The sequence below is a fragment of the Acipenser ruthenus genome, chromosome 11 (assembly GCF_902713425.1).
Source record: "Acipenser ruthenus chromosome 11, fAciRut3.2 maternal haplotype, whole genome shotgun sequence".
Taxonomy (NCBI): domain Eukaryota; kingdom Metazoa; phylum Chordata; class Actinopteri; order Acipenseriformes; family Acipenseridae; genus Acipenser; species Acipenser ruthenus.
Window position 1 is genome coordinate 30,661,236 of NC_081199.1, and position 19,977 is coordinate 30,681,212.

A 19,977-nucleotide genomic window follows, 5' to 3' on the forward strand; every position below is an offset into this window, starting at 1 on the left:
TATACTTGAGTACCACTCGCTCTTTATTACAGTTTCTTGCAACTGAATGAATGTATTTTTTATTTTTATTGTCAGCGTCTTGGTTTGCACTTGAAATATGTTTAGTTTTTAAAGGTATTTATTTACTAGCTAGGAGTTCATGTCCTAAACCCACCACCACATCTGGAACTAATTGAAGGTCCATTTTGGCAGCATCATTTCAGAGAAACGGAAGGGTAAACAATACGCAAAGTCAGCATTCAAGTTTATGGCGGTTGGGTCTGAAGCATTTTGGAAGGGGAGTGTATTTTTATGAACTTTAGCAAGATACAGTTATTATTGTGAGGCAGGATAGTGACTAAACAGGGAAAATTCCATCTGGCGAAGTGCAGTATTCCTGGCTAAGGGAGGTGGGGCAGCAGTTGGTGTGGGATCCCAAGTGATTTACTTGTTCAGGCTCATGTCATCCCGTCTAGCTGAGTGCTTACAGCTAATGGGTCAATGCCAAAAATGCTCCCTGTGCCTTGGGCCCACTTTTAATCCTGTTTTAGAAAAATGGACTCATTGATTCTAATCCACCCAGCCATGTTTGATATCAAGATCCTACATACTGTTCGCCTTCCTTCTGCTGTCAGGGTAGCAGACCTGTTTTCTTGTATAATAAGGTATGAAAATGAACTGCAGTGATGAATTCACCACTTTTTTTTTTTTTTTTTTTTTTTTTTTTAAATATTAAGAATACAAGGTGTATGTGTTTTAAAATCGACATTTACAGTATTAAGAACTGTTTGCTGTGTTTGGTCAGTGAAGTGTAATTTGTTGACCAGTCATAGATGACAATGTGCTGCCAATTAAGAAAGTTATAATTGGTTAAAGTCTAGATTGCAAGATGTGAAGTGTGTGTTAAAACAGGCACCATTGTCAAGTAAAATAATCCCTTTCCAGAAAGTGTACAATGTTTTCCATGAAAGGAGATATTGCCAGGGTTTTTAGTGTGCACTGTAAGCCTCGAGAACAATAATTATAAATAAAATTAAAATCAATAACTAGTGTATCCAAGCAACAGTAAGACCAAAAGGCGTAGTTCATGTTTATTGAATTTCTTCACGGAAACCATATGCTGACCTGAAATGTTGCTTTCCTTAGTAATGCTGCATTGTTTGCATGGTTTCTTTGGCAATCAAACCTAAAACAAATGGTATTTGCTGAAATTTCTCTACATTTATATTTTTTTTAAATCTACCCTGATACAATAAATACTGAGATGTAACCAGGAGTGTAGGAGTAAGTGGAGTTATAGGCATGTTTAGATAATGGACATGTTTATATTAGTCGCTCCTGCTCTTCTTTTCTGTGCAGCATGAAAACAGAATGAAAGAATTGTGGGGAAAAAAACATGGTAGTTTTTGTCAAGAACCTTGTTGTGGTTTTAGTGCAAACAACATTGGGTTATGACTAAGAGGGTATGGGTGGGTTGTCAGAAGCGAGTGTAAATCCTATTTAACCACTGCCAAATGGTACTGTACCAAAGATCCATCGAGAGGAGATGCTTCTTGCTGTCCCATTGCAACTGGAATGCAAGACAATAATTTAGAGCTTGATGAACATATTGTACAGTTGGCAGGCTTTCTTAAAACAGTTTGTTTTGAAGTACTGTACTGTAAAAAAGTACTGTAACATAAACCAGTTAGTCCCTTTTGTAGAAATATATTGGTGTTTCTTGTTTTTGCAAAGAAAAGTCTTTTAAGAAAAAAATATTTTACAGATGGCAGCTTACTACGGGCATTCTGTTGCTGCCGTTGACATTAATAATGATGGGTAAGTAAGCAGTTTTCTTCCAGGTGAAAGACAAGGCTTTTAAATTTTAATTCAGATGACTCAAAAGATAAGCAGTTCCATTTCTCTGTGTAGTTGCAGTGTGTCCGGTGAACTTCAGGATTCTTTAAAATAGTGATAAATATTTAAGAGTGTAAATACATCTTGAAAGAGTCACCCATTGTGCAATTTCCGCTATAAATTGAGCAAGAAAAGAGGCAGCAACAGTAAATAAACAAATGTTATTTAAAAAAATAAATGAGGTGTTTTCTCTAAACTTTTAGCCAAAGGTTTAAACGTCCTTTTCAGGGACTACTGTTTATTTGTATTAAGATTTTGATATAGCAATGCTGGACTATAGTGCAGATGATCGTGAATTGTAATATTATTCGCATCAATGTTTTTATTGATCTTAATGTGACATTATTGCAGTAAACATTACACAATTAAACATATCCAAGTGTTTGTGGGTCCTCTAAATGATCAATTACACGAGGCAGCCAGACACCTGTAATAGATTTGACTAATGTTAGCTGTAAGGACAGATAAAGATGTACCAAGTTCACACAAACATGTATAGCTAGATTGTGAAGGACTGTAAAGCTGCAATGTTCCACATGGTATCTGCTTTCTTTTCAGTCTTGCAGATCTCTTTAGTGGATCCCCTCTCTTCATGGACCGTGGGTCTGATGGAAAGCTCCGAGAGGTTGGTCAGGTGTACGTCTATCTGAGGGACAGCCCAGTCTCCTTCACAAAGAAAACACAGAAGCTGACGGGGACTGAGATCTATGCTAGATTTGGCAGCTGTGTTGCACCCCTCGGGGACCTCGATCTCGATGGCTTTAATGGTATTATATTTTTTGTTGGAAAGGAGGAAGAACAATAGTGGTTCAAAATTAAATTTACTGAAGCAAGTTAAAATGTTATGTTTTTATGTATTTATTAGGACATGTCTGATTCTTAATTCTGTATTTAATGTCCTTTGCAGGGTGACATAGTTGCTTCAAACAAAACAATTAATTTACTTTTTAGCTGTGAAAAAAACTCATGCATTAAAAAAGTGAACATGGAGATTTTTATTTAGTTGCCTTAATGATGATGTCTTAATTTAATCCAAAATATTATAATAACTCTCCACATTCTCTGTTTTTAATATATGCATTTTTCTAAAAATATTTCCAAATTGTGCCCTTTTGTAGTGGTTTGTAAAAAAACAAATTATTCTGTATAGTGTCTCTTTTAAAATAAGAATATTGCAAATCTCATTATACTACTTTTAAAAGAAATGTGCATGACCCTTTCCTCTTTTTAGATATTGCAATTGCTGCTCCTTATGGAGGAACAGACAACCAAGGTATTGTCTACATCTACAATGGACGTGCTTCAGGACTGAACCCAACACACTCCCAGGTCCTGGAAGGGAGATGGGCTTCCACCAGCATGCCACCCAGCTTTGGATACTCCATGCACGGAGCCACAGATATAGATCTGAATGGGTACCCAGGTACTGCATGGTTGTACAATCTTAGTGAGAGATTTCCCTCTTTCTCATTCTTTTGAAATGTATGATAAATTGTAACAAGAAAAACTGTTGTTATTGTATGTAAGGTAGAAAATGTGTTGGATGATTTAGAAAGTAAGTTTACCACACAAGATATGTTGTAAACTTACTTTCGAATCACCCTGTATATTACAGTATATTAGTCTTTCTGAAATATAGAAATACAGAGCTTTATTCACAACTCACTTAAAGGACTGTTTAAGGAAACTTTCTTTTCTTAAGATTTCATTAAAATCCATTTTTAAACTCTTCAAATTTGCAGTTCACAAAACATTTTTCAACGAACACCGCTGACGACAGTTTGCGTTAGTTGTGTATTTTAAAGGTTGAATTGATTTTTTTTATGCATCTGTCTCTTATAAAACATATGCATGAAGTCTTGCACTATGACTAAATGTGTAAAAAACAATCCTAGCCCCCTGTCCTTATTCAAGAAGTTTACAGAAACTGTAGTGAACTCAAAAAAGAAAGCTGCTGCAGTAGTGTGGCTTTCACACTTGACATGCCAAATCCTTTTAGACTTCACAGTACATTTAAAACCACATAACGGGGGACTGTTTTTTTTTGTGTGTGTGTGCCTAGATCTGATTGTCGGTGTGTTTGGAGCTGATAAAGCTGTCCTGTACAGGTAAGCATGAATCTCATATTCCGCTTTAAGTTTTCACAACCTTTTGGTTGTTCCTATGGTTTCTGTAACCATTTTTACTGAACACAATAATGAAAGCATTAGCCGATATTGTTCGTCTGCTTTACTTTCTTTTTAAGGTTTAAAGATAATACACATTTTAAACTGGGTGGGGTGGGGTGGGGGGGGGGGGGGGTGAAGAAGCTGTAGCATCTGTTCCTGGTGATGTACTTACTCCTGACAAAGTGGAACAAACAAAAGCTAAAATAATGTACTTCCAGAAGAACACAGTAGTACCGTTAGGTTATCAGGAAAACATGTTGGGGCTGTCTGTTTTAAATACATTCTAAAATGTATCTCTAAATTGTATTTTTTTTCTTTAAAAAAAAAAACAGCTAACTTTGTATTCTGTTTGCTTTTGTAACTGTATTACTGTATTCTTTGTTGTTGTTAACAGAGCTAGGCCAGTTATTGGTGTTAATGCCACCTTGGATGTCACCCCTCCAATCCTCAACCCAGATGAGAAACAATGCACTTTGCCTGGTTCCTCCGTTACAGTATCTTGGTAAGCAAAACGGTAATGACTTCGAAACCACACGTTCAGTGTGTTGAAAGAGACTGGCAACCAAGAGGTTTGCTGCCAAGCGACCAGTTCCCAGATATATGTGGAAAAGCTCAAATAGACTTCTTACACATTTTTGTATTATAATGTCTGAAATTAATATACCTAACATATTGTACTTTAAAAGCTACATGTAGTAGAGACCTGACTAAGTGTAATGTCTTTGTTCGATCGACTGTCTCCTGTGTGACCCTGATTTAGATGGCCATCTGTTAAGAATCATTATCTGTGCTATTATTATGCTAAATGGGTTTATCCCCTAAAACCATCAATGACAGCAGAACCACAGAGACTCCAGTGACTCAGATTATGTTTGGTTTAATCCTGTTGTGTAGGCGGCACATTAGCATTCTTTGCATATCATTGTTCAAGCATTTAGTGGCTCGCTGTAAGTGGATATGAAAGAATGGCTTACGTGCATGTTTTTAAAAAGGTAACTACTGCATAATTTAAATTAAATTAAAAAAAAAAAAAAAAAAAAAAAAAAAAAGACAGTATGTGTAGTTGTCCATCTTCATTTTGATTAAGACAGGATACCTGGGGTGCTTTGATCCCATGTAATACTGGGCATCGATTCCACAGCTTGCCAGCACAGGGATATTTTAGTAATCTAAAGTATCTAGATGATCACGTACTGTACCACCTGTTTCTGATACAATTATTCCAACTTAAAAATCACTTTTTGCTAGCATCATGAAAAAAAGTTATGCTCGGTATTACTGTATCTAACAGTGCCTGCCAGTAGAATTAAATTGAACTCTGGTCACGAGAACTTCTGGGCATCTCTTCACAGAGCTATTGTTTGGTCTCTGGGCTGTTTCTGTGTGCTGATAAAGCATCCTGATACTACATAATATGTATTCTGAAAAGTCATGCATCCGGAAGGTCCTTCGTCAAAATATGCTGATAACAATTGTACAAAATGTAGAGTTCAGGTCCTGCAACAATCAACTCAGTTGTCCAGGTCTGAACCCAACTAAGTTACTACAGCTTGTCAGGGCTTAGAACCTAGGTATCTGGATCCTGACAGGACAGCTTACTGAGTTAAGTGAGGAATGACAGTACAAGAACTGTACCACAAACATGTAAAAAGTGTTGTAGATTACACTTGGGCAGTGGGTCAGTGGAGGACCTATAGCATACTGAATTGCATTTTTATCTTATGGTAAAATACTGTATGTTGTACATTTTAAAGCCGTAGGTGATGTTTGCTGTAATTACTGCTTGTTTTGGCAAACATAACCATTCTTTACTTGAGGTTAGTGGTGGTCTGAAATTTAAGGGCCGGGTTCCTAAACTTGTGTTCATGGTCGTTATGATTGCCTGGAAACATGTCATCCACTGCAAAGTATTGCAGGCTTGAAAACTTGCTCATCTGATAGATTAGTTTAGACCACACATGAACATGTTTTTTTCACAATTGATCCCTGGCACTGTGGTTTAAGAATGTAAACCGTGATTTTGGGTGGCTGCAGGCTGGGTGTGTATTGTATGTTTTTTGTTTCCCCAAAACCATCCCAGGGAACATTACACTTGCCCAGTCACTGGTAGTTTCCTTTTTGTACCCGAGTTATGATCTTGGTTTCTTGTCTTATTTATTGTGACTGTGCAAGTATGGAAATAAGACTTGTATTGCATAGCCGTTTCACCCATTCCATGTTTTACTGTGATCTTGATTAGCCAGTGTATAGATAAAAAGCTCAGGTGTGTCATATTAAAGGAATTTGAAAATGTCCTGTAATTTTCACATGTGTTACTTTACATAATGCGGGTATGGTTTCCTTTCTTTAAAAAAGGATATATATATATATATATATTCGTGTTTTTAGCTGCGAATACGAATCGCCTGAAGTTCAGAAGATAAACTGCAATTCGCCCCTTGGCCATGAGAGCAAGGCCGGTGATGTCAACTTTGCCCAAGAATTAACAACTGACCTACTCTGACATGATGGAGTGTGAGAGTGTCTGTGTCTGAGGATGACAGAGCAGCTTGTTCTAATATCAACACAGACACAGCATATTATTATTACCAGCATATTGCTAAAGTTTCCCCCAAAAAACAATGAGAAAACAGTGCCCTGAAAAATTCATAATATAATCCAGGTGCATTGGTAGCTAGCTAGATGGACATGTAACTAAAAAGGTTGAAAATCTGTCTCTGAAAAATTTCCCCAAATCACGTTGTAGTCATGGTAAATTTATTAAAATTCACGAAGCAGAGTTTGTGTTGAAATCAATAGTATTGTAGCAGTCTTGGTTAACACAGGCAGACGCATCACACAGGGCGAGGCAATCCACACACAGGCGGAGGGCAGGTGCAAACCCGGGACATATCGCACTAAAACAAAGTGTTGAGACCGCTGTACAAAAGAGCCTGGATAAGTGAGCATTTTTCAAATGTATTATCCAAAACAGCAATAGGTGTCTATACTGTAAGTTTTGTAATGCTGACTGGAAGACCTTTAATCTTGTGTTCTTAATTTTTGTTACAGTTTTAAAGTAAAATTCTGCTTAAAGGCAAATGGGAAAGGAGCCCCGAACACCCTCAGTAAGTTACTGTAAAGTGTATTTGTTACACTGTATTTGTATACCCCTTTACGACAGCATGTGTTTGAGATAGAGTGTAATTCTTCCAACAAAAAAAAAATACCCGCAAGAGTATTCTCATTTTACAGTACAAAAAACATGTAGTACAAAATTGACAATTTAATATACCTGTACCCTTTGGCACATCATGTTTGGAAGCTTATTGCAATCTCCCACTGTAACTATTACAGCTTTTGATTTATTTTGTAATAGAGAACTGAAACTTTTTTTATGAAAGTATGAGAGGTGAAATCCGTTCTCGACTGTGAAAAAAACAAGTGGTGAAAAAAAAAAGAAAATTGCTTATATAAAACTATGACCAGGTTAGGTTTAAAAACGGAAACTTCATCTCCCTTTTTCTAGACTTTCAGGTGGAGTTACTGTTAGACAAACTTAAACAGAAAGGAGCTATAAAGAGGGTACTGTTCCTACACAACAGGCTGTCCTCCCATACAAAAAACATGTCTGTTACGAATGGCAAGGGACCTGCCTGTGAAGAACTGGATGCTTATTTACAAGTAGGTTTTTTTGTCTTATTTTGAGTAAATAGAAAAAGCCATGTGTACTGTATCTGTAGGCCAGAGAGAATGTTGTTAGATTGTTACCACACACTATATATTCTACTCTGATGCATTATGAGCATCAACAGTTTACTCGAAGACTGCACTAGTGTTTTCTACTATTATAACAACCTTGACTTGCATAAAGAAGGAAAAACATTGAGTGAAATAGCTCGCATCACTCGATTTTTTCACGGTGTGGTATCTGAAGCATAATCAACAAGTACAGAGAAACATCATCTGTGATTGACAAACCCAAGACTGGAAGACCCAAAAAGCTGTCTAACAAGGATGAGCAATACTTGAAGATAATATCCTCAAGGAATAGAAAGAAGACAAGCGCTGAATTGACAACAGAACTGGCAGAAGGCACAGGTGTCGTTGTCCATCCATCAACAGTCCAAAGCACCTTTGACCATTGTTCCATAGTGCAATTTCTGTGTTCTTGTGCGTGTTTTAGCCTTTTAGTCTTGTTCCCCTTTCTTAACAGAGGTATTCTTACTGCAACACATCCTTTAAGTCTTGACTTCGAGTGACCTTTGTACTGTTGATTTCATGGTCATAATTCATCAGAGTAGAAAAATGCAACGTGTCTAAGACTTTTGCACAGCAGTGTGTGTGTGTGTGTGTGTGTGTGTGTGTATATATGTATGTATGTGTGTGTGTGTGTGTGTATATATATATATATATATAGATATAGATATAGATATAGATATAGATATAGATATAGATATATATAGATATATATAGCTATAGAGATATAGCTATATATATATATATATATATATATATATATATATATATATATATATATGTATCTATATATATGTATGTATCTATATATATATATGTATGCAGTACTGTGCAAAAGTTTTAGGCAGGTGTGAAAAAATGCTGTAAAGTAAGAATGCTTTCAAAAATAGACATGTTAATAGTTTATATTTATCAATTAACAAAATGCAAAGTGAGTGAACGGAAGAAAAATCTACATCAAATCAATATTTGGTGTGACCACCCTTTGCCTTCAAAACAGCATCAATTCTTCTAGGTACACTTGCACACAGTTTTTGAAGGAACTCGGCATGTAGGTTGGCCCAAACATCTTGGAGAACTAACCACAGTTCTTCTGTGGATTTAGGCAGCCTCAGTAGCTCTTCATGTAATCCCAGACAGACTCGATGATGTTGAGATCAGGGCTCTGTGGGGGCCATACCATCACTTCCAGGACTCCTTGTTCTTCTTTACGCTGAAGATAGTTCTTAATGACTTTCGCTGTATGTTTGGGGTCGTTGTCATGCTGCAGAATAAATTTGGGGCCAATCAGATGCCTCCCTGATGGTATTGCATGATGGATAAGTATCTGCCTGTACTTCTCAGCATTGAGGAGACCATTAATTCTGACCAAATCCCCAACTCCATTTACAGAAATGCAGCCCCAAACTTGCAAGGAACCTCCACCATGCTTCACTGCTGCCTGCAGACACTCATTCATGTACCGCTCTCCAGCCCTTCGGCGAACAAACTGCCTTCTGCTTCAGCCAAATGTTTCAAATTTTGACTCATCAGTCCAGAGCACCTGCTGCCATTTTTCTGCACCCCAGTTCCTGTGTTTTCGTGCATAGTTGAGTCGCTTGGCCTTGTTTCCACGTCGGACGTATGGCTTTTTGGCCGCAAGTCTTCCATGAAGGCCACTTCTGACCAGGCTTCTCCGGACAGTAGATGGGTGTACCAGGGTCCCACTGTTTTCTGCCAATTCTGAGCTGATGGCACTGCTGGATATCTTCCGATTGCGAAGGGAAGTAAGCATGATGTGTCTTTCATCTGCTGCAGTAAGTTTCCTTGGCCGACCACTGCGTCTACGGTCCTCAACGTTGCCCGTTTCTTTGTGCTTCTTCAAAAGAGCTTGGACAGCACATCTGGAAACCCCTGTCTGCCTTGAAATTTCTGCCTGGGAGAGACCTTGCTGATGCAGTATAAATACCTTGTGTCTTGTTGCTGTGCTCAGTCTTGCCATGGTGTATGACTTTTGACAGTAAACTGTCTTCAGCAACCTCACCTTGTTAGCTGAGTTTGGCTGTTCCTCACCCAGTTTTATTCCTCCTACACAGCTGTTTCTGTTTCAGTTAATGATTGTGTTTCAACCTACATATTGAATTGATGATCATTAGCACCTGTTTGGGTATAATTGTTTAATCATACACCTGACTATATGCCTACAAAATCCCTGACTTTGTGCAAGTGTACCTAGAAGAATTGATGCTGTTTTGAAGGCAAAGGGTGGTCACACCAAATATGGATTTGATTTAGATTTTTCTTCTGTTCACTCACTTTGCATTTAGTTAATTGATAAATATAATCTATTAACATGTCTATTTTTGAAAGCATTCTTACTTTACAGCATTTTTTCACACCTGCCTAAAACTTTTGCACAGTACTGTGTATATGTATGTGTATATGTTTATGGGATACTCCAATCTGACTGCATATTCTGGATACTGGCTGCATTTCATTAGATGCAGAATACAATTTCCATCAATACTTTCCAGTATGCAGGATAGCACAGGTGTCATCAAAAATAACTGACACCATCGGCAATATAATTAATATAATTTTATATTCCTATTATGTAGAAGGGGAGGTGAGAAACTCTTTACTCAAATATTCTGCATATTAACATGGTAACATAGGAAGTTGCTATCTCCTCCTTGTCTACTGCTGGATACCTTTTGTTTATCTGTCCTTAGCTTTAAGTAAGCAAGTTTTCTTTTCAATATATAGGGGAAGTGAAAGTACTGTATTGATGTCTGACTGTTGGGCTAATGAAACCTATAGATTGGGAACTGTTTATGAAACTCTGCACTGGCAATTGTTACACTCTTTGTTACTTGCATATAATTTTTTGGCTTCCCTTGTGTAGGATGAGACGGAGTTCAGAGACAAAATTACGCCAATCACTATCTTCCTGGAATACAGCTTGGATTATAAAACTGCTGCAGATCAAACGGGTCTCTTGCCAATTCTGAACCAATTTACTCCAGCTAATATCACCAAGCAGGTATGCATCATCAGTTCATGGTCAATCTCTGCTAAACTGGAGAAACTGGAGTAAATTTATTTGTCTTTGTTTCTCACACACACACACACACACACACATATATATATATATATATATATATATATATATATATATATATATATATATATATATATATATATATATATATATATATAATATATATATATATAGTTAATATTAGTCAACACTCAATTATCCGTTACCCAGATACACGTCGGTTGCGTTTTATCCCCATTTTATATACAGTATATGTAACAAATTAATGCACTTACCTGTCACACGCGATTTCCGACTCCATCGCCAGTTTTCTGATACAAAGCCCATCTCTTCAATGATGCAATTTATCTGAATATCCGTCACAGCCAAATCAGTCTCTTACATTGTGCAGTTACACAGCTCTTCCTCCAGTTTCACCTGATGAAAATGCAGCCAAAACAAAGCGAACGAGACAAGCTAGGGTAATGTAACAGTTAATTATTAAACAGTTCTAGCTACTGTGATGTATTTTTTATTGTTATTATTTTTTTATCTGATCTTTTGTTGCTTTTGTGCATTTTCATTTGCAAGTGAACTGTGACATTAGAGCCTAATCGAGCAATTTTGAATACTGACTTTGGAAACTGATTTTTTTTTTCTTTTTTATCTTTTGGTTTTGCTAAATTGCATTGTCTTTTACGTTTTACGCAATTCTGTGTATGGATAGCATTTAGGTTTTATTTTGCTGTTAGGTCATTAATGGGAAATTTGACATACCGCTACAATACGTACCAGATTTATTACAGTTAACGTGTTGTCTGTTTAGTTTTAGCAAGTGATATTTTCAGAATCATATCATTCTGAATACTACTTCTATTGAAAATATAGTGCTGCCAATACAGTACATCTAAATGGAAGCCTACTTATTTAAAACACAATCCTTTCAGATATGTATTTTTGACATTTGTATCTCTGTGTTTCCTGAAAAACGGACAAGGGCTGGAAGTCAAAATGTTATAGGGCTGACTGTTTGTTTATTTTTATATATATATAGTGCTGGTACATTGAAATTTCGTTCTGTTTGATATTTTATTTTAAAACACTGAAACTCAAAATCAATTATTGTAAGGTGACATTGGTTTTATGTTGGGAAATATTTTTAAGAAAAATAAAAAACTGAAATATCTTGCTTGCATAAGTATTCAACCCCTGTGCTGTGGAAGCTCCCAGTTTACACCGATGAAAGAAATTGCCCTAATGAGGACACAATTACCTTACCATTGGCCTCCACCTGTGAACCATTAAAGTTGCTGTCACATTTTCTGGATAAAAACCCCACTGTTGAAGGATCATTGGTCAGGCTGTGAATCTGAAGGAAAATGAAGACCAAAGAGCATTCTACAGAAGTTAGAGATAATGTAATACAAATGCATAGATTAGGGAAAGGGTACAAAATAATATCAAAGTGTTTGGATATCTCATTGAGCACAGTTGGATCAATAATCAGGAAGTGGAAGCTGCATCACACCACCCAGGCACTGCCAAGAAAAGGCCGTCCATCAAAACTCAGCGCTCAAACAAGGAGACTTGTGAGAGAAGCCACAGAGAGGCCAACAATCACTTTGAAGGAGCTACAGAGTTCAGTGGCTGGGAGTGGAGTAATGGTGCACCAGTCAACCATATCAAGAGCTCTGCATAACACTGGATTGTATGGGAGGGTGGCAAGAAAGAAGCTGTTACTCAAAAAGCACCATCTGATAGCACGTCTGGAGTTTGCCAGAAAGCATGAGAGTGACCCAGCTGTGATGTGGGAAAAGGTTTTGTGGTCAGATGAGACCAAGACAGAGCTTTTTGGCCAAAACTCAAAGCGCTATGTGTGGCGCAAACCTAACACTGCCCATGCCTCAAGACACACCATCCCTACAGTGAAGTATGGTAGTGGCAGCATCATGCTGTGGGGATGCTTCTCATCAGCAGGGACTGGGCATCTTGTTAAAATTGAAGGAAGAATGGATGGAGCAAAATACAGGGAAATACTGCAAGAGAACCTGCTTCAGTCCGCTAAAAAACTGAAGCTTGGGAGATAATTCACCTTTCAGCAGGACAATGATCCCAAGCACAAGGCCAAAGCAACATTGGAGTGGCTCAAGAACAAAAAGGTGAATGTCCTGCAGTGGCCCAGTCAAAGTCCTGATCTCAATCCCATTGAGAATCTGTGGCGCTATTTGAAAATTGCGGTCCACAAGCGTCATCCAACCAACCTGAACAACCTGGAGCAAATCTGCCAAGAAGAATGGGCCAAAATCACTCCGACACTGTGTGCAAAGCTGGTACATACTTACCCCAAAAGACTTAAAGCTGTTATTGCAGCGAAAGGTGGCTCTACCAAATATTAATGTGTTGGGGTTGAATACTTATGCAAGCAAGATATTTCAGTTTTTTATTTTTCTTAAAAATATTTCCCAACATAAAACCAATGTCACCTTACAATAATTGATTTTGAGTTTCAGTGTTTTAAAATAAAATATCAAACGGAACGAAATTTCAATGTACCATTTGTAATTCAGTAATATGAGAGCATTGGTCAGGGGTATGAATACTTTTGCAAGGCACTGATATATAATGTGCACACTTCTTTGTGTTGCTCAAGAGAGCCAGCTTCCAATATTTCTGTATATTGGCACACCCAATACTAAAATTTATGTTCTGAACATGTTTTTATGATATATTTTACAGGCGCACATTTTACTGGACTGTGGTGAGGATAATATATGTAAACCAGAGCTGAAGCTGTCAGTAAAAAGGTGAAGTGGTAGATTACATTTTTTTAGACTGATGCATTGTAAGAGTGCTATCAGTGGCTTCACACTAATCTTCTGCAAACCACTAATATTTCTGGGTTTATTTTCTTTTAGTGACCAAACACAGATATACATTGGCGATGACAACCCCCTGACACTTGAGGTAACGGCAGAGAACAGAGGAGAGGGAGCCTATGAAGCTGAGCTCTTAGTGTATATGCCACCCCAAGCTGACTTTATCGGTGTGGTTCGAAACAGTGAGGTAAGATGCAGCCTGGAACCTGACTTTCACCCTTGTAATGTTGTATTAAGGATATGTGAAACATTAATATTAAGCAATACTGCAACATTTCTAAAAATCCCTTTATCCTTAAGTAACAACTAAAGAATGCCTATGTTGTCTGTCTCTAAGTGCAATAAAATGATACGACTTCAAGTTGTAACCCTATTCTGAGGCTTTCTGTATATCCTCCCCCTCACATTCTTTTAAAATATTTCACACGGCAGACTAAAATGTGTAATTTTGATTATGTAATTAAATGTTCAGCATAGCAGACTAAAGGCAGAATATATATATATAAAAAATATATATTTTATTGCCATTGTTAGAAATATATAAAATGTATATGTATTTCTCTTTTACATAGAAGTTAGCAAGATTGTCCTGTGCATATAAGACAGAGAATCAGACTCGTATGGTTGTCTGTGACCTTGGAAATCCAATGAAAGCAGGAACAAATGTAAGTATAAAACTTAGTGTTTATTAAGTGCTAGTTTTTGGCAATCACGTCTTAAGTTTAGCTTACCTCATATATATAAATAAACTTATCACATTTAATTTTCAAAAAAAAAAAAAAAGGTATATAAATGATGGACATCGATGAAATGTCTTTGGTTTCTTTTTAATCACTCGATCATTCATCCTTGACCATGACACACTTGAGTGACTATGACTGAAGCATATGCACGTAATCACCTAATTAGTGAGGCAGTTGATTGGACACTGGATATGGGGTGATTTCAGCTGTTGAATTGCAAGCTTGAATAAAAGCAATAAGAAAATCACAGAAACAAAACAATATGCCACATCTGTTGAGAGCAGTGCCCTTCTGCAGTCGGCATGTTGGAGGCTGGACTAAAGCAGCCTACTGTGGCTCACCATCTTGGGTGCTCACAGCCCGCAATTTCAAACCTGGCGAGACAGTATAACCAGACACACTCTGTCAATGACAGGCCACGAACTGGGAGACCAAGAGTCACAACACCTGCCCAAGATCGACAGATTATTTTGCAGCATCTTTGTGATGTCAATTGCTAATCAGCACAATAAAAAGTCACTGCACCTGCTTTGATCACCTCTAGTGAACTTTATCCAAATACAAGTGATAAGTTTCTTTTGATGCTCTGTGTGTGTCCACAGAGATATGCTGTTTGTAAAATCTTTTTGAAGGTTTTATTTCATGTTTGGCTAAATTCATACATGCATGAATACACAGTATTCATTAGAAGTTCATCTGTAAATATAATTTATGTCCTGGACGATAACCATTAGGGTGGTCTTTTTTTTTTAATAACCCCAAGCTTTAGTTTACTGGCATCCTACTTTCCAACAGCCTCTTATGGAAAAAGTTTTCTTAGACGGATGCTGTTTTCTGTGCTGCCATCCAGATGGGGTGGCTTTATCCACAGAGTTCCCATGGCCATAGAATCATGAAAAGATCAGATATAACTGAAAGCTGTCCATTCTCGGTTTGACTGGAGAATGAAATTATTAAAGATTGCTGTATGGTGTTATACATTCACAATGCAGTTGGCTGCATTTGTCAAGGCACTGATTGAGAGTGTCAGTTCTAGAGAAGCTTACTGTTGCGCAAGCACATGGTTTTTAGATGAATGTCTAATTAATTGTATTTTTTGTCTTTCTGTGCAGCTTGTGTCTGGTCTGCGATTCAGTGTTCATCAGCTGTCTGAACAGGATACTTCAGTGAAGTTTGATTTAAAAATCCAGAGGTATGCAGGTTTAGCTCACAGAACAAGAATGCCAGCTATCAAGAAATATATTGCAGGGCTCCTAAGTGGCGCATCCAGTAAAGGCGCTCCGCGTGGAGTGCAGGATGCGCCCTATAGCCTGGAGATTGCCGACCGTGACCAGAGGTTCCTAGGGGGTGGCGCACAATTGTCCGAGCGCTGTCCGGGTAGGGAGGGCTTAGGTCGGCAGGGCAATCCACGGTTCACCGGGGGGTTGCAGCAGTGAACTGGGATAATAATAATAATTGGGCATTCCAAGTTTGGGAGAAAACTGGGGTAAAAACCATTGGCGGTGACGACGACTAACTTTTATTAAAAAAAAAAAAAAAAGGAAATAAGATTATTATTTTAAAGACAGGGTAGATTACCATAGATACCATAATTCAATTTTGTATTCTGATTCTGTTTTTGCAATGACACATCATTCACTTCCCCCAAACTAGTAAACACTTACCTTTTTTAAAAGGAAAAATCTCCTCCAATGCTCTCAAGGCTAGATTTCAGTGCATTACTGCCACCTGGTGGCTTGGCTTTAACCTTGTATTTTAATTCCGTTGACACTGAGCACATAGAATTGTTAATAGTGAATGAAAAAGGCCACTGGTGCACATTTAAACTAATGATGAATTCCCTGTGTCATAGGGTTTGTATAGAATTGTATTAAACTCTGGCATCGTCAACTGACTGACCTACCACAAACAAGCAAATAAATATGACAGGCCTATCAACAGTCATATCTTGAAAACCAGCACGGTTAATATAGGTTTACTCAGATTTATATCTATGTTTAAGTTACTAATGATCCACTTAAAAGTAGAAGGAATGTTATTTCAGGGCTCCTTGATTAATGGATGGTGTTTAACTGCCTACTGACATTCTTTATCCAATAGATGAGATGTAACCTTGTTCTTTCCACAAGTTGTTAACTGATATTGCTGTAAAAAATAGTAAAATTGAAGTTTTGGTCTAATGTCTCCTTTGTAAGTAGATTTGATAGGTGTGATTCTCAATCTTTTTCAGTTCCAACTTATTTGATAACACCAGTCCTGTGGTATCCAGTATGACTACTCTTGCTGTGCTAGCCAAAGTTGAAATAAGAGGGTACGTCTAAAACGTTTGCTTGTTTGCTTTTCTGTGTGTGTATGCATTTTTGTAATGAGACAAACTATATAATTGAACTTACTGTATATGAGAAGTAGTTGGAGCCAGCTAATGATTACCAGTTTTATTTGAGGGAGGGGAGTTGGTGAGCCAATTCAATGAATATTGTTGTTTTTTATAATGTTACTTATTACAAGCAAAAACATGTACACAACTGTGTGTTCCATTGCAGAAAAAAAACATGACACTACTTGTATGTATATGTATATATGCACAGTGTATTAATGGTGCATTTTGTGTTTCTTCTGTCTAGCGTTTCCACCCCTGATCAGCTTTTTCTTCCTATTGCTAACTGGCAACCCAAAGAAAACCCAATGATAGAGGATGACATTGGACCTCTTGTCCAGCATATCTATGAGGTTTGCTTTGCTTTTTCACCAGGCCTTCCCTCCTTATTGCAGAGGTTAATTGAATTTCTGAAACCTATGGTTTAGATGATGATGATTTTTGTTTTGTTTTATGGTAATCCATAAAAAAATATATATATAGAATGAGCTTTTCCACTTTTATCAGAGGTAACGTCAAATAAAGACCATGTTGCGGAACAAGGTGTATTTATTTTCTGTCTGTACAACGTATGTAGCTAAATATTACCACTCCTATTTTCAATTTGCAGCTTCGAAACAATGGCCCAAGTACCTTCAGTAAGGCAATACTAGATCTGGAGTGGCCTTACAAATACAAAAATGAGTCCCTGCTGTATATTATTCAATATGAAATTGAAGGACCTATGAAATGTACCACAGATATGGAAATCAACCCTCTGAATATAACAGTAAGTATGATGAAAGCTATTGTTGTTTGCCTCTATCGGGTTGCAATCTTTTATTACACACACTATGTAAAATAAGCCTGCTATATACTGTAGTAGTTTTAATTAGAAACATAATCCCATCTATCCTGAGTATTACTGTTAATTCTAGGGGCTATATTGAGTTGAGTTTGTTTAAGCCTGGAAGAAGCTCACACTTCTAGGGTTAAAATAATAATACAGTAAAGAGGAAACAAAACAAACAAACAAAAAAAACCACAAAGGAGTTGTTTGACAATGTCAGTGAAACTTCAATCAAACAGTATTACTAATCTAAACGACGGGGATGCCCTTTAATACTTCTGTCTTAATTCTGGTGTTTCCCCTCCAGATTTGACTTTTTGGCCTGTTAACTTAAGTTTACAAATGAGAGGAGGCCATTTGGCCCATCTGGCTCCTAGTAACTGACTGATCACAGAACTTCACTAAATACAATAAAAATGGACAGCATTTACAATAGCTCCCATATCAGTTCACTGCATTTCTTACACTGTGAAAAGCATAAAGCAAAATGACAATTGAAGAAAGTCATTAATTTCCCAATCTCTTTTTTTTTTTTTTTTTTGCAGTCCCAAGTCTCAGATTAGCAGTTAAATGCACGCTTTATATCTCTATGAATGCAAAATTGTGGCAAATGGTACATGGGAGTACATTACTAACTCTAGTTCTATGGGTGTTTCCCAGATGCCTAAAGCTCCAGAAAAGAATGACACTGCAAGAGAAGATTCCCGGGAAGATGGCAGAAACCGCAACCGTCGTGACCTTGGACCTGTCGAAGGGGAGCTGGAAACTTTGGTATGGCTAAATGGTTTTTACTTGGTTTCTTTTAGTAATGGTCGCAGGTGAACGCGATACATCGGGCAGAGACAGCTATAAAAGCTGTGCAGCTTCACTGTAATGTATGCCAGACACTAGGTGTTTCCAATGTGATGATTACCTGTAGCTATTTCTGGTCATTTAAATGATAACCAATGCATTTGGAGTACATATTTAGATCGGAAGGCAATCTCTTAGATCATTGGCAAACTGTAGCTTTGAAATAAAATGGGTAACCTTTATTTTTTTCTCCTTGTACTCAGGGCTGTGGCAAAGCAGAGTGTCTGAAAATCAAGTGCCAAGTTGGCCGCTTGGAGAGAGGAAAGAGTGCCATCCTGTACATCAGGTCGAGACTGTGGGCTGCAACCTTCATGAAGGTAACTACAGTAGAAGACCACAAATTGAGTTTTGCTGAATTTGTTTTTTGCTAAACCTTGATACATTTACTTCAAAATTGTGCATTCAAAAAGGCATCCTATATTTAATTCAAATGTCAAAGTGTTGTGGCATATATTAGTGACAGCTGGATGGCACGTTGATTTTGATTTTAATTTTTTATTTTCAGAATGAAAACCAAAACCATTCGTACACTCTGAAGTCTTCAGCCACCTTCAATGTGATAGAAATGCCTTATAAGAACCTTACGTATGATTATCCCTCTAATAACACACTGGTAAGTATAGAGTCATGGTAAGTAGCTAGACCATCAATGTGTGCCTTGAATCAAACAACCTGACATCCTTGGCTGCTGTAAATTCTGTAAATATAAGAATCAAGTATAAGAAGCCTAAGCCTTATTATATTATATAAAATTAAGGTGTGTCGCGTGTGTGTGTGTGTCTATAGATATGTATGTGTTCATAATAACTACTGTAATACTGCAAATGTACATTCTAAATATATTTCTGATATCACTAAAGTTAGTGGTCTTACCTCAGAGTTTTCTCGAATAAGAAACAGTTATACACCCCAAGCTAACTGTGTGTTGCCTTTTTATTCTTACAGGTTAACACCTCTATTATCTGGGTTAAGCCAGATTCAGCACAGCCAGTCCCAGGCTGGGTCATTGCACTAGCAGTCCTTGCAGGGCTCCTGCTTTTGGGCTTGTTGATCTTTGTGATGTACAAGGTATGTTGCATCTTCTTAAATCGGAAGTCTTAATGCTTTTATTTCAGAAAACAAGTTTTCATTAATGACTGCATTTTATGATTGTTCCAGTAGAGATGTATAGTTGTAGTCAGAAGTTTACATTCCCCAATGGAGATTTAAAATTTCTAGAAATTACTTAAAAACAAATAATTCTAGGAAAAATCTTTTGTAGCAAAAGTTTTAGCATTTTTGGAGTTTTGCAAAAAAATTGCTAAATAAATAATTGTAGACATCTATTTATTGAAACTTTTCTTCCTCATCCACAAAAGCAAAACTTTTGCTACAAAAGATTTTTCCTAAAATTCTTTGAGAAATTTCTGGAAATGATATATTTCCATTGGGGTATGTAAACATTTGACTAGAACTGAATATGTGGAATATGTCTAATTTTAATGTGACTGTTGGCTTTAC

The 19,977-nt window shown here is 37.2% G+C and overlaps 1 protein-coding gene across 1 annotated transcript in view; it reads left to right on the forward strand.

The window, feature by feature from the left end:
* Positions 1–19,977, forward strand: part of LOC117426837 (integrin alpha-V-like) — a 34,620-nt gene that overhangs the window by 11,602 nt on the left and 3,041 nt on the right. Inside the window, exons 11-29 of the mRNA XM_034044937.3 lie at positions 1,745–1,797; positions 2,434–2,642; positions 3,107–3,298; positions 3,938–3,983; positions 4,438–4,545; positions 7,095–7,150; positions 7,552–7,706; positions 10,666–10,803; positions 13,537–13,604; positions 13,716–13,863; positions 14,249–14,341; positions 15,532–15,611; positions 16,650–16,730; positions 17,044–17,149; positions 17,407–17,565; positions 18,286–18,396; positions 18,681–18,794; positions 18,983–19,090; positions 19,423–19,545. Of these exons, the coding sequence (XP_033900828.2) occupies positions 1,745–1,797; positions 2,434–2,642; positions 3,107–3,298; positions 3,938–3,983; positions 4,438–4,545; positions 7,095–7,150; positions 7,552–7,706; positions 10,666–10,803; positions 13,537–13,604; positions 13,716–13,863; positions 14,249–14,341; positions 15,532–15,611; positions 16,650–16,730; positions 17,044–17,149; positions 17,407–17,565; positions 18,286–18,396; positions 18,681–18,794; positions 18,983–19,090; positions 19,423–19,545 (2,148 nt within the window). The remainder of the gene's footprint in view (positions 1–1,744; positions 1,798–2,433; positions 2,643–3,106; positions 3,299–3,937; positions 3,984–4,437; positions 4,546–7,094; positions 7,151–7,551; positions 7,707–10,665; positions 10,804–13,536; positions 13,605–13,715; positions 13,864–14,248; positions 14,342–15,531; positions 15,612–16,649; positions 16,731–17,043; positions 17,150–17,406; positions 17,566–18,285; positions 18,397–18,680; positions 18,795–18,982; positions 19,091–19,422; positions 19,546–19,977) is intronic.